This window comes from Varanus komodoensis, unplaced genomic scaffold, assembly GCF_004798865.1.
Source record: "Varanus komodoensis strain SLA01 unplaced genomic scaffold, ASM479886v1 scaffold78, whole genome shotgun sequence".
Lineage (NCBI taxonomy): Eukaryota > Metazoa > Chordata > Lepidosauria > Squamata > Varanidae > Varanus > Varanus komodoensis.
In genome coordinates, this window is record NW_025336455.1 from 1,696,176 (window position 1) to 1,710,084 (window position 13,909).

Consider the following 13,909-nt stretch of genomic DNA (forward strand, 5'->3'; position numbering starts at 1 on the left):
GGAATGTGTTTAGAAGGGGCAGAAAGGATGAGCTGTGCAGAAAAAGCTACTCAGGGAAGGCTTTTTCAAAATCTTCCTCTTTTCAGTGGTATTTTAGCCCTATATTAGGGTTAGGGGATATACCAGGGTAGGGTTAGGGTTAGGAAAACGAGGTGTCCTGGCATGATTTTGATGTTTGGAATGTGTTTAGAAGGGGCAGAAAGGATGAGCTGTGCAGAAAAAGCTACTCAGGGAAGGCTTTTTCAAAATCTTCCTCTTTTCAGTGGTATTTTAGCCCTATATTAGAGTTAGGGGTGTGCACCAGGGTAGGGTTAGGGTTAGAAAAACGAGGTGTCCTGGCATGATTCTGAGGGTTGGAATGTGTTTAGAAGCGGCAGAAATGATGAGCTGCGTGGAAAAAGCTCCTCAAGGAGGGCTTTTTCAAAATTGCTTTATTTTCAATGAAACTTTTGCCCTGTATCAGGGTTAGGGGTGTGCTCCAGGGTAGGGTTAGGGTTAGGAAAACGAGGTGTCCTGGCATGATTCTGAGGGTTGGAATGTGTTTAGAAGTGGCAGAAATGATGAGCTGCGCAGAAAAAGCTGCTCAGGGAAGGCTTTTTCAAAATCGCCCTCTCTTCAATGGAACTTTCGCCCTATATTAGGGTTAGGGGTGTGCACCAGGGTAGGGTTAAGGTTAGGAAAACGAGGTGTCCTGGCATGATTCTGAGGGTTGGAATGCGTTTAGAAGGGGCAGAAATGATGAGCTGCGCAGAAAAAGCTGCTCAAGGCAGGCTTTTTCAAAATCTCTCATTTCAATGGAACTTTTACCCTGTATTAGGGTTAGGGGTGTGCACCAGGGTAGGGTTAGGGTTAGGAAAACGAGGTGTCCTGGCATGATTCTGATGGTCGCAATGCATTTAGAAGGGGCAGAAATGATGAGCTGCGCAGAAAAAGCTCCTCAAGACAGGCTTTTTCAAAATCCCTCATTTCAATGGAACTTTTGCCCTGTATTAGGGTTAGGGGTGTGCACCAGGGTAGGGTAGGGTTAGGAAAATGAGGTGTCCTGGCATGATTCTGAGGGTTGGAATGTGTTTAGAAGGGGCAGAAATGATGAGCTGTGCAGAAACAACTACTTAGGGAAGGCTTTTTAGGGGTGAGCACCAATGTAGGATTAGGGCAGTGGTGGTGAACCTCTGGCACGTGTGGCCCCATTCCCCCCAGCAGCTGAACCCTCTTTGTTGGCACACAAGCCGAGTCACTCCAGCAGCCGAGCATCGGATAACAGCACACACGGGCCATGCGCATGCTCGGAAAGGACTAGTGGTGCCAGGCAGTGACGTTATGAGATGCAACTCTTTAGTTGCGACTCGTTCGAGCTTTCGCATGGCCGATCAGTGCACTGCCAAGGATATATATATATTTGCTTGGACTGGTTGCGAGTTGTTTTTTTCTAAACTAAAACCTCAGTTTTCATGTTTTATTGTAGTGTTGGCACTTTGCGATAAATAAGTGGGTTTTGGGTTGCAGTTTGGTCACTCGGTCTCTAAAGGTTCGCCGTCACTGTTCTAGGAGAACAAAATGAGGGCAAAAGAATATCTTTTGCTGTTGTCTAGTTTTAAATATTTAGGAAATTGAATAACTAATTAATCAGTTTGATTTCTGGGTAGTCCTTTTTTATCTGGCATAGAAGAATACTAATTAACATTAATATATCATACTAATTGTATTATATACAGAAACATAAATACACGCTGTATTTAACATATTGAAAAATAACCAATTTTTTAAAAATGAATAAAGCAGAGTGGATTAATCATTCTTCAAAGCCTGGGAAAGTGGAAAAGATTTTTGCCTACTGTTGAAATGATGTCTGAGTTGGGAAGGTGAGGGATAGCATTCCAGAGTTGGGGCACCACCACTGAATTAATGGATTTACTTATTTATTTAAAACCTTTATACCCCGTCCACCACTGATGTCTTGGGACGGCTCACCATAAGGAAGTTCCAAGTAGCCACGCAAATTGTCTTTCTCCTCGCACAAAAGTCTGCAGCCAGCTTCGGAGCGGCCTCTTGGAAATCTGGGCTGGATTTTGGTTCCACCACGAAGGGTTCTGTTCAGGGCTGTGGAGTGAAACTTCTGCTCTCTTTCTGTTCCCGCACAGCTAAAAAGCACCTCCGCCGGCCTCTGAAATGGGTTGCCGAGGCCTACCACGCGGGCATGTCGGCCGCTGAGCGCCGCCGGGTGCAGAACAGCTTCATGTCCGGCCAGCTGCGCGTGGTGGTGGCGACCGTGGCCTTCGGCATGGGGCTGGACAAGCCGGACGTGCGGGGCGTGGTGCACCACAACATGCCCAAGAACTTTGAGAGCTACGTGCAGGAGATCGGGCGCGCAGGGAGGGATGGCCAGCCGGCCCAGTGCCACCTCTTTCTGGACCCCGAGGTGAGGCCTGCGAGGGAGTAACGCCCTCCTGGTTCGAGGTTTAGAGACGGGGTGGCAGGCGCTCCACATTCTGTGCAAAAAGGGCACAGCAGATGCTGTTGGGATTCATGGTTCCCCTACACAGCCTTGCACAGTGGGAACAGTGGGTGTGGGGAACGTGCGGGGCGGGGCTGGCTGCAGCCCGGATGGGAGGAGGAGGAGCTCCATCTCTCTCTCTCCACCCCGGGGCTCCAGGAAGGCAAACATGACGTTTCAAGAACACAGAGTGTCAACTGTCCAGCAAAACCGGCTGCCTGCGAGCGGGGGCGAATGCTCTGAGTCCTGCACGGGGCTCCCTGGACTCGGAGCTGCTCCAAGGCAGGCCTCAGCAGTGTCTCTCAGAAGTGCCCCAGCTGGGACTTGGCAGACGGTTGGGGCCAGGAGCTGCGTGGGCGGGGGGTGGCCGTGGAGGCAGTTCCCTCGTGCTGGACCCTCGGGTGGCCCGTCCAGAAGGAACGCCTGGCTGCTCTGGAAGAGGCGGAAGGAGACGGAACGGGGTCCCCGAGGTATGCAGAGCCCGAGATGCTCTGGCTTCCACGGGGTGCGTCAGCGGTGTGGCGAGCAGGCGGGGGCCCTCAGACAGGGGGAAGGTGCTGCCTGACTCAGCTGAGCCGGAAGACAGGTGGCTTGTTCTGCACCAGTGGGTCTGTCCCGGCACCGAAGGCGGCCGTGTCTCCCGCACACTTGCCGATGCGGTGCATCTATGAGATTCCACCCCCGTCATGCCCTTCCTCCGAGTGTCCTGCGTGGGGCTCAGCACCAGCAATGGCCGCTCGGTCTCCCTCAGAAGCTTCTTCTGGATCCGTGGCCCTCTTCCCCAGCTCTCACGGTTGGCTCTCTCCCTTCCCAGGGCGAGGACTTGCACGAGCTGAGGCGTCACATCTACGCGGACACGGTGGACTTCTTCACTGTGAAGCGGCTCGTGCAGAAGGTTTTCCCCAGCTGCAGGTGCCGAGAACTGCGCCAGAGGCAGCAGGAGCTCAGCAAGGTCAGGAAAGGGAAGCGGGGGGGTGGGGGGGACCTCTCTGGGAGCTGCGTGTTCTTTTTCAGAGCTGGTGCCACTGCATGTGTGGTGGAGAACCTTCTAACTTTCCTGCGTCGCGGAAGCCTGAGCTGTTCACCCAAACACCTGCTTGTCTCTGCCCAGAACAGCACTAGGGTTTCATCCAGCTTGAGACCGTGAGAGGAGGCTGAGGGCTGCCCGGTCCGGCCAGCCAGCGGCCTGTGCAGAATCTGTCAGCCAGAGAGGAGTGCCCCCACGCCCCCCTGCCTGTGCCCCCAGGGACGGGTGTGCAGGCAGGTATTCTCTCGGATCCCACAGATAATGTGTCTCCATCAGGACTAGAAGCACGGATGGCCTTATCCTGTTTGTCGAGCCCCACCAAGTTGGTGGCCATCACTACGTCTCGTGATGGCAACTTCCTAAGAGAGACCCCTTGCTAATCCCCAGCCCAGGCTGCTCAGAACAGGGAGAACTGGCTACTCCGAAGCCGGCAAGGCTTGTTCCCCCGAGGGTCTTTGGCAGCTGCTAGTCCGGGTCGGCAAGGCTGAGATCTCCATGGTTGCTGGCCATCACATCACAGCCTCTCAGGAATACCGGCCCATCTCTGAGTACGGGGGGCTCCTTGGGGGTGAAGAGACCGATTCCTCCGTCAGCACAGACGGCTCCCCAGCATGGTTGCTCCAGCCGTGGGGACGGCATCACGGTCAAGAGCACGCAGCTGGCTGTCCCACTGCCCCGCAACATCACTGCCGGGTGGAGGGCACTGCTCCCCGGAGCCTGGCTCCCCTCTTGCCCCCGCTGCCTCCCTCCCTGTGCGTGACCAGGCGCCTTCCCTGCAGGGCGCCGAAGTGCAGGATGCAGAGACGCTGAGCGCCCCGGAAGGAGGCTGCGGGCAGCCGAGAGCATGCTTCAGGCACGAGCGAGCCATCCCGATCCAGCAGACCGTGGAAGCCCTGGACTTGCGGGAGGAAGGTGAGGAGGCCCGGCAGGACCCGCTGGGGGTGTCTCCCCCGAGTCCTGGGTCTGAGACGGCTGATAAGTCGGGACGGGCCATGTTCGGGCCCGTGAGTTTGCGGTGCCCTGGAGCCCTTCGGAGGCTGGCGGGGAGGTCCTGGGTGCCCTGGGCCTGAGCTCCGGAGGCCGTGCCCAGTGCCGCACCGGCCCTGCCTTGGCTGCAGCTGAGTCGTAGGCCCGCCCGTCCCCCCGTCGGAGGCTTCGAGGGCAGCCCTGCGCTTGGACCGCTGGCTGGAAGGGCTCCCTCGGCTGCCTGCCACTTGCCCAGGAATGCGAGGGCGCCCTCCCTCTTCCTTCCGCCACACCCACAGGGGCTGCGGCTGCCCCGCTCCCCCTTTCCCAGCGTCTTGGCTGCTTCCAGTAGAAGAGCAGGCAGCCTCCTGCCTGTGCGTCGGCGCCTCGCCCTCCCCTGCAGGGTCGGTCCCAGCCCCCGAGCTGCTGCCTCAGGCCCTCATAGCCCTGTGCGTGCGCTGGCGCCTGGCAACCACCCTTGGCCGGGGCCTGGGGGGCGCGCCCCTCCGGTTCCACCCACCTGCCTCTGCAGCGTGGTCAGGCCCTGAGGCGGGCCAGCTCTGTCCCCTGCTCAGTTTCGTTTTCACTCTAAGTAGGGGCAGACTGGTTTGGGCTCCTTTTGTACACTGATCGCACAGGACCCTAAGAAGCCGGTGGGGCCGGTGAGGGGAAGACCTGCATGGCAGGTGGTATTGGGCAGCGGATCGCGCCCCTTCCCTGCCCTCAGCAGGCCTCTTCCCTCGTGCAGGCATCGAGACGCTCCTGTGCTACCTGGAACTGCACCCCCAGCGGTGGCTGGAGCTGCTGCACCCCACCTCCTCATCCTGCCGGGTGGTGTGCTACGGCGGTCCCCAGCAGCTGCGGGGGGCGGCTCGGAGGTGAGTGCGGAGCCCGCGGCAGCCTTCTGAGCGGGCAGGCGGGTGGCTGTCGGGGACAACGCGCTTTCCCAGGCATCAGCTGCCTCCAGTCTCGGAAGTGCAAAGCGGGTGTGTGCAAAAGCGCATTGGACGTTCCGCCGGAAAACCTGGTTTGCTTCTGGCCTAGAGGAGGCGGGAGAAGCCGATTTTCACAAGGCGGCTTGGCCCCCGCGCTTTTAACGGCACCCTGCATTACAGGTGCGGATGCCGACGTGTCGTGTGTTCTAACTGTTCCAAGTACTGGCTTTGCTTTGGGTGCTTTGGATATAGTTCTGTGCAGAAAGCGGGTAGACCACTTGCAATAACGATTATAATCTGGGAGCCAGGATGCACGGGGGAATCGAGAGCTTGGCCAGTCGGCCTCTCCACCGCCCCACACCTTCTGGGATTTGCGCGACGCTGTTGTCCGGCCGAGCTCTGCAGCCACAGGGACGGGAAACCTTGGTAAAATCCCGTGCTCCGTGCCAGCTGGCTCAGCGGGAGTCTTGGTCCATCGCAAGGATCCCGCTGCTTGGCAAACCGAGGCACCTTTGCGCCTGGTAGCAGTCGCACTTGCTGTCTCCCACAGGTGCCCCCCCCTCGCCGTCTGCCTGGCCCGGCGGCACCTGAAGGGGGCCAGTCCCCGTCTCGGAGGTTCTGTGGATTTTGACGTCATTGAGCTGGCGGACTCCATGGGCTGGGAGGTGCTGCCAGTGAAGCGAGCTCTCCGTCAGCTGCAGTGGGACACACAACTGCAGACGGGTAACCCGGCGCGGGTCCTGGCTGGCAGGGAGGCATGGGCACAGTCCTCGCGGGGCCGGCCTTCCGCCTGGACCACTGGTTGGCCATGATTCAGGAAGCGGGGCGAGAAGTCGCACCCTGTCCACCACCCTTCTCGTCTCGGAGGTGCCGGCCTCCTCCAGCCCAAGAGCCAGCCTCCGTTCTGGGAAGCTGTTGTGGGCCCGGTTGGGCAGGGCCTGCGAGAAAAGGGGCAGCATCCTTCAGCGGAAGGTGCTTGGCACGAAGCTGCAGGAGAGACATCCCAGCCTTCTGGACCGGCAGCAGCTATTCAGAGGCCGGGAGATCTGCAGAAGATGCGTGGTGGGAGGGGGGCAGAATGGGGCCAGGACATGTGGGTGGGGCATGTGGGAAACCGTCCAGGGGCTGCAGGGGAGCTGGTTGGGCCCCCTGCCTCACCTAACCCCAGCTGCTGGGCTTGCCACTGGTTCTCTTGCCCCCCTCCCACCATGTGACAACGGTTAGGGGCCTTCTGCCGATCGGCACTCATGCTTCTCTCCTGCTCTTTCGGATCAGGCTCCGGCGGGTCTAAGAGGAGTGGGATCCTCGTGGAATTTAGCGAGTTATCCTTTCACCTGCGCGCCTACGGGGACCTCGCTGACGAGGAGCTGGACTCTGTGAGTGACTTCCTGCACCGTCGAGTGATGGCCCGGGAGAAGGCAGCCCTCCACCAGCTCCACGCTTGCTTCCAGGCCTTCCAAAGGTTGGTAGCCCTCGGCCAGCACTGGCCCTGCTCAGCACCTCTTGGTCAGTGGGGGCCGGAGTCTGCTTGGAGGTAGCAGACTCCAGAGCACTGTGGTACGTAGATTAAGTCCGGCGAGTCGAAATACTGGATGAAGGCCTGGCCGGCCTGGCCTGGCCAGCAGTGTCTCTGCTGTCCCTGAGATGCCGGGCACGGAAGGGTTCAGTGTTCACTTGGGGAGTGGCAGAGAGGAGCTGCCCTTCCTCCCGCATAGCGCACAGCATGCGCCCCTTCCCTGCTGCTCTTTCATTCCGTGCGCCGCTGATCCCTTCCCAGCATGTGCTCTTGGCGACTCCCAGATGAGCTAGGAACAGATGGTGCAAATACAAGATTTTTGTTTGCTTTTAATTTGGACCTTGATCTCTTCCCCGCTCGCCTGCTTGAGAAGCTTGAGGCCGAGGGGGCGCAGTCCAGGTCCGGCAGGATGCCGGGGCCCAGGCGGAGGGAGGCAGCGGGGCTGCTGGCGCGGGGGCATGTGCTTCCTCAGGCCCTGCCATGAGCACGCTCCTCCCGCCAGTTTCGCAGCCGTACCTGCGGCACGCGCGTTCTCCGGCCTGTTCGTCGTCGTGTGCAGAAGAGCCCCAGAAGCTGCCTCGCACCGAGGGAGAGCCTTGCTGCGGTGACCGTTGCGTGCGCTGATTTGCACCCGGAGCACTCCAAGGTTTCGCACTCCAGCCCGGCCTGGAGAGGCTGCCACGGAGTCTCCTGCAGCGTCTCTGCCGCCCCAACGCTGAACCTTTCCAGATGGAACTGGGTGCCTGAAGCGAGCTGCGCCACTGCAGACGCGGCCCTAAGTACTCTTGGAAAAGGGGCAAGATTGCGGACAGGGACTTGCCAACACCCCGCCTGCAAGAGAGAACTGCTTTGTGATTTGCTCTGGATTTCAGCCCATTTCCAGGACCAAGTGAAAGTGTTCATGTTACAATATAAAACTCTAAAGATGCAATATGTGTTGAAACAACAACAGCAACAAGAAGCCTGTGGTTCCCAGCATGCCTCCTCGCTGACTGGGTCACGCTGGGAGCTTTCCTGTGTGAACATGCCTAGGAGTGTGTCCTGCCAGGCAGTCCCCTGCCCGCATACACCTGCCCAGGACACACGGAAGCCCCGAGGGGCCTCGCTCAGTCTCCCCCAGCAAAGGCGGTGGCGTGGGTGCCTGCTCAGGAGAGGCCATTTTCAGTGGCGGGCTCAGGTGGCGGAATCTCTGCCCAGAGGCTCGCCTAGCACCTGTGCTTTGGTCTGTTCAAAGCCAGGCAAAATCTTTATTGCCCCATCCATTTCGGCTTTAAAAATATGTTTTGGTGCTTTGTAGCCCTTGGGCGTGATTGTTCCTGGGTTTATTCTTGATGCAGCTTTAACCTGTTTCGCATATATGATGGTTTTGTATTTTAATATTTGCTGATTCTAGTTTTTGCACTCTGCCCAGAGAATTCATTGTTATGAGTGCTTTTAAGATGCCGTAGAAAGAAGGAACCTTTTGGAGGGCTCTCTTTCATAGGGTGCCGTAAGTCAGAGACAACTTAATAGCGTATAACAGCAGCAGCAGAAAGAAAATAGGGCAGTGCGTCTCTCAAGCTGTGGGAGCTGTCTCTCTAAAAACAGCAACTGCTTTTGCATCCTGTCGACTCCCGTTTGGTTTATCCTCTGGGGTACTACGTTGCAGTCAGTGGTCCTCCATCTCTCACTTCTGTTCCGTTTTCCTGCAGCGTGGCTTCCCCAGCGCACACCCACTGCTGTGACCGTGTGGACGAAGGGAGGAGTGCCCAGCTGAAGTCGCTGCTGATGAATTATTTTGAGAAGGGTACGGTTCTGGATGAAGAGCAGGGTGCCGAGGACCTGCAGGACAACAAGGTGAGAATGAGCACCGATTTCTTTTCTCATGATGCCAAACCGTAGAACCGCACCGGTGTTCGTTCGCAGAGATCGCGCTGGGGCAGCTTTCAACAACTCTGGCCAGTTGCTGCTGGTGGGAATTCCCCACTGCGCCCTGCACAGAGGTTAGCAGCCTCTCGCGCCCGGCCGGGGTTTGTCAGGTATCTCCGGGGTGGGGGGTGGTTGGGTGGGGGGTATTCCTTCTTCACTGGTTCTTCAAGGGAGCGGCTGTTGCTGCGTGGGAGAGCACTTTGGCAAGGACCCTGGTTCCCCATCACGGTGCCCAACTGAATCAACGGGTTGCTTGTAGGTAGAGGTTAATTTCTTGTGCTTTTTTAATTGTTGGTGGTGATTGATACCATTCTTACCTGGACCTGGAATTTTATGGAGAATGGAATATAAATGCAACTTCAATAACGTAAATGGACGTTTTACATGGCGGAGTCCCAGGTTCAGTTTTGGGCTACAGGGTTCAGGCAACTTGCAATAGGAAAACCCCTTTTTGGCCCAAGCACTAAAAAAAACCCAGAGAATCCCCTGAGGGGAGGCATTAATCCTTCACCCCCCTCCAGGGGGAAGAAAGCTCCTCTCCCGCCCCCCCATCTCCGACACGCCCCTTTCAAGCCAGAGCTGGGTCAAAATCCCTCCGAGACCTTGGACAGCGAGCTCTGGTCAGTGTCAGCCACGTTGGACGAAGAGCAACCAGCATGACTTCTGCAGACGGGGAATCGCTTGTTTTGTTTCCGTACTGTTCAGTATGTTCACCTGGATTTCCATGTGTGTGCAGTAAAACCGCCTCTTAAGCAGCAGTGAAACTGAGCCTTTAGTAAAACCCAAAGGATCTAATTGGCTGGAAGTTGAAATCAGTAGGGAACAGCTCTTTGCTCTGCTGTGTAAATGATCTCAAGAAGGCTTTGGCCGCGATCACGTTCAGGTGTCTGTAACGCTGCGCCACCACACCGGACCTGGGCCGCTCACCCCGCTCACCCTGCCCCCTGTGGGCTTCGCTTCCCGGTTGCAGCTTCAGGACTGGGAGGAGCACATCCGAGCCGACATCCGCCACTTCCTGTCCATCCGGCATGATGAGAGGTTCACCGGAAGAGCTGTGGCCAGGATCTTCCATGGCATCGGTAAGGCCGCAGGATCGCTGACTCTGCTCTGGTTTGGGTCACTGTTCCGGCGCCGAGCGAAGATGTGCAGAGCAGAGCCCTGTGTTGGCTTCATGCAGAGATCCACAAAGTGTTTTGATGGGACAGTAGCTCGGCCCTCCTGGGAGGCCTGCTCTCTTAAAGCTATATGGGCATTGCCTCAGAGACGCTGCCACGGGGCCAGCACACAGCCGGCAATCCGTAATGCATCAGCAGTGGTGGATTAGCAGGTGGCTCTACTTGGCCCTCAGCGGGGGGCGGGGGGAGGAGCCCCAGCCCCTGCCCGTTTGCCAAACTGGACAGCAAAAACCATTGGCAAAAAACCTGCCATTCCACTAGTACCGATGCTAAAAAGGGCACATCTGAGAACAAGCTGAAGTTTTTAGTGTCCCGTTGTGGTTTGGTGCCAAGTTCCGTCCATTCCTTTCAGACTCGAAGGCCTGTGGGGTGAAAATAGCCCGCAGATGCCAGAAGCTGCCCACTCCTGTTCTAATGGCCTCTATCCCTTTCTTCCTTCTGGGGAACTTCACAGTGCTTGCAATGGCTTTGTTCCTGTGGAAATCTCCAGTCGCGTTCTCTTTCTTAAGGGATGCAAGCAGCCTTTTCAGAGTGACAACAGCTGTCAGTATATGGAGAGGCACACCAGGGAAATGGCTGTGTGAAAAAGGAAGCTCCATCAGGGATACAGAGGGTCCCCCCCCCCCCCCGCACAGCTGTTGTCTGTTTCTGGCCAGTGGTTCTGTTGCGTGTGTGTCTTAGCACTGCAGCAAGCGCATCCCCAGCGGCGGTGCCTGTAAGAACGCTCTCGTCCTGCACGGGGTCGTTTCCTCCTCTTGCTCGCCTCTCGCTCGCCTGCGCAATCCCTCAAAGGGGCGGGGAGCTACGGCCTCACTGGAAAGGAGCTGCGAGCCGGTTTGTGGGACGGCGTGGCTGGGAAGGGCGGGCTGGCTGTGAGCCATCTCCTGGCACAAGAGTCGTCTGCAGCGACGGCACAGGAATGCTGCCGCTCCGCTGCCCTGGAGTTGAGGAGTCGGATAGGGCGAGAGGGAGGAAGGGAACCAGGAGCATCCCCGCACCAGAGAGAAGCCAGCTGGTTGCCCCCTGGCAGGCGTGCGGTCTCAGGCTTCCCTGACTGGGCTCCTGCACTCCCCCCCCACAAGCTCCCACCTTCTCTCCTGCTCTCGCACCGGAGGAGAGACGAGAATGGCTGCATCTCATGGGGGGGGGGGGTAGTGAGAGAAGAGCCCCCCAGTGATGCAGACCACTTTTGGATGCATCTGGGGCAGTGCGGAGCTACGGGCAGGGGAGGGGCCACAGCTGAGTACCTTGCATTGCTTTGCATGCAGAAGGGCCATGCTTCCAGGCCTGGATCTTCAGGCAGGGCTGGAAAAAGCTCTTTCCTCAAAGCTGGAGAGCCGCTGCCAGTCAGTGTTGGCAGCGCTGGGTGAGGTGGCCAACCCAGCGCACAGAGGCCCAGGCACCATCCTGGCTGAAGCAGAGGAGTGCGGTCCCTTCACTGCAGAAACCAACGCTGGGGCTTTGGCGCTCGAAGTCGTGCCTGGGAGCCTCCTTGTCCTTTGTTTCCATGGGGAACTTGATCGCTGTCTCTGTCCGGACAGGGAGTCCACGCTACCCTGCCCACGTTTATGGCAAAGACCGGCGATTCTGGAGGAAGTACATCCGCTTCGACTTCAACAGGATCATGCGCTGGGCCACGGAGGAGATCATCCAGTGGCACTGAGTGGCCTGCACAGACGTCTGTCTCGAGAGACGAGCTCCCACCGCAAAGCGGTCGGCTCCCTGCAGCCTGCGCAGGTTGCTCTAGCTGCCAGACAGGAAGAACCACGCGCCAGTCCCGAGTTGCCGGAAGGGCCTTTCGGGGGCCATAAGAAAAGGCACGGCTTCCCTGAGGGCTTTCTGGAACTTTCTTGTGAGGGACATGGGGTCAGTCCCATCAGGACCATCAAGTTCTCCATTGCCCTAGCATAGAAGGGCTGAAGGGTGATCATGTGTTTTTCTCTCTAGATTTTTGCTCTTGTTGTATGTTTCTGTTTTATATTTGCATTTTTAGAAATCTGCCCTGAGCAACTGGAAAAAGGGTGCTTAGGGGGCCCCTTTCTGAACACTTCTTCTTAGGGATTTTAATTCACCATCCGGCGTTCTACATATGTTCAGTGTTCCTGAATGAGCTCGCCTTCTCTAGGATGCTGGCCCGGGGGGTGGGGGGGAGTTGGCCAGTTGAGGAGCGATCAGCATGGACTGACTTTTTTAAACATCATGTTGAGTAACGGACGGCCAGGCTCCCCTCCATAGAATAATTGTGAGCAGTGCCTGCAAAGCATGGCTAGAAACTCCCACTTTTGCCCGTTGCCCTGCTGAGGCGGAATCTGACACCCACCTCAAACACGAGGGGGTTTTAAATCTGTATTGAATCTGCTGAATGCTTGTGCAATGTTATAAAATTTATCCTGAACTGACTGCTAATCTGGGTCGAATGCTGCTTTCTCTCTCAGACCTTCACATCTTTCTGCATAACCTTTCCCGGTTGTCTGACCAGAAAACGGTCAGGTGGAGGATGCCGCAAGATGGTGCCTACTACTTGTGAGGAGAGTTGCTGGGCAGGTCTGGTAGGGCAGGCAGAGCGCTTGCACTTCACCTTCTCCTTGTTTTCATCTCTGCGTCGCCACTTGTGCCAAGGGCTGCCTTTCCTCACGGGCCCTGGAGCACGTAAACCCCAATTCGGCCGATACATAAAACCTTGGGTGAGCTTCCGGGGCTCTCCCAAAGCTCCTTCCATAAGGCATATATGGGCATGCTGCTCCGGTTGCATTCATTTAGTTTTCATGTGAAAAACAATTGTACAGACCTTGTTTCTGTCTTGCATGTCCCCTCCCCCCCCCCCCCGGTCCCCTGAAAAAAAGCTAACCAGCCCTCTTGGAATCCATTTGTTCTTTAAGAAATCTTGTTCCTTATGAAGTTCCAGGCACTGGGGGCATTTACAACTGGGGAAGAGTGTCTCCCCTGCTCCAGAGTAGCTGTTGCCGGGATCCTGGCTGCTGGGACGAAATGCCGAGCATAAGCATGCATTTCTAAGTGGGCCATTTGGTAGCAAAGGAACGTGAAATAAGAGGACGTGTTACTGCCTTTCTTGGGGGGTTTAAGGGGGAGGTCCCTGCTGGGCTGCTGTTTCTCCTCCTCCCCGAAATATGCCCATAGGCAGCTGGGGCGCCTGGGAGCCCCTGCGCGGCTCACGGCCACCAGCATCGCGGGGTGTCCCCGTGGTGGAGGGCGCTGCCGCCGGCTCGCGCGGCGCTCTTTGCACAGGGGCCCCGCACGGGCCGCAGAGGCAAGGCGGCAACGGGGCACCTCCGCGTGGGGCGGGGCGGGGCAGCCCGTCGGGGAAAGCACGGCGCTCCGGGAGGGGACAGGCCGCCCTGCCGCAGCCCTCCCAGCGCGGCGCCCTCCAGAGAATCGGGCTGGGGATGATGGGACTTGCACTCCTCGCCAGGGGCCACTCGGGTCTCCCTTTGCACGCGCCCCCGGAGAAAAGGCTCGCCTGCAGCGGAAGCCTCCCGCCACGCTTGGTCCTCCGAGCTGCCATAGAGCAGCTCCTGTTGCTGCCTAGAAGGCCGCTACCAGGGAGGGGCTGGACACTCATCGGGACACTTCCGGCTCCCATTTGAGTTTGTGGCGCCCCCGACGAAGGCGGTAGAGAGGCTTTCCTCTCACGCCTTTCCAATGGGAAGCAGGGCCGACATCTGCGTGGCTTTTTGCGTTTCTCCCTCCCTAACCCTCTAAGCAAAGGGGAAAGAGCTGGAGTGTAAAAGCGAAGATCACTTCCGGCATTCCATCGAAACCTTTTCTCCCCGCAATTGCTAATGTACATCTGAGGGAGTAGAGGAGCGACGGAGGGGCCGCTCCTCCTGCCTGAAGAAGGCGGGCGCCAACTGCCGTTTTCTCCGCCGC

At 57.6% G+C, this 13,909-nt stretch overlaps 1 protein-coding gene across 1 annotated transcript in view; it reads left to right on the top strand.

The window, feature by feature from the left end:
* Positions 1-12,488, top strand: part of RECQL4 (RecQ like helicase 4) — a 20,914-nt gene extending 8,426 nt beyond the window's left edge. Inside the window, exons 9-17 of the mRNA XM_044453340.1 lie at positions 2,142-2,419; positions 3,309-3,446; positions 4,301-4,433; positions 5,236-5,365; positions 5,973-6,145; positions 6,698-6,884; positions 8,630-8,774; positions 9,817-9,925; positions 11,563-12,488. Of these exons, the coding sequence (XP_044309275.1) occupies positions 2,142-2,419; positions 3,309-3,446; positions 4,301-4,433; positions 5,236-5,365; positions 5,973-6,145; positions 6,698-6,884; positions 8,630-8,774; positions 9,817-9,925; positions 11,563-11,684 (1,415 nt within the window). The 3' untranslated portion in view covers positions 11,685-12,488. The remainder of the gene's footprint in view (positions 1-2,141; positions 2,420-3,308; positions 3,447-4,300; positions 4,434-5,235; positions 5,366-5,972; positions 6,146-6,697; positions 6,885-8,629; positions 8,775-9,816; positions 9,926-11,562) is intronic.
* Positions 12,489-13,909: the final 1,421 nt, after the last annotated feature.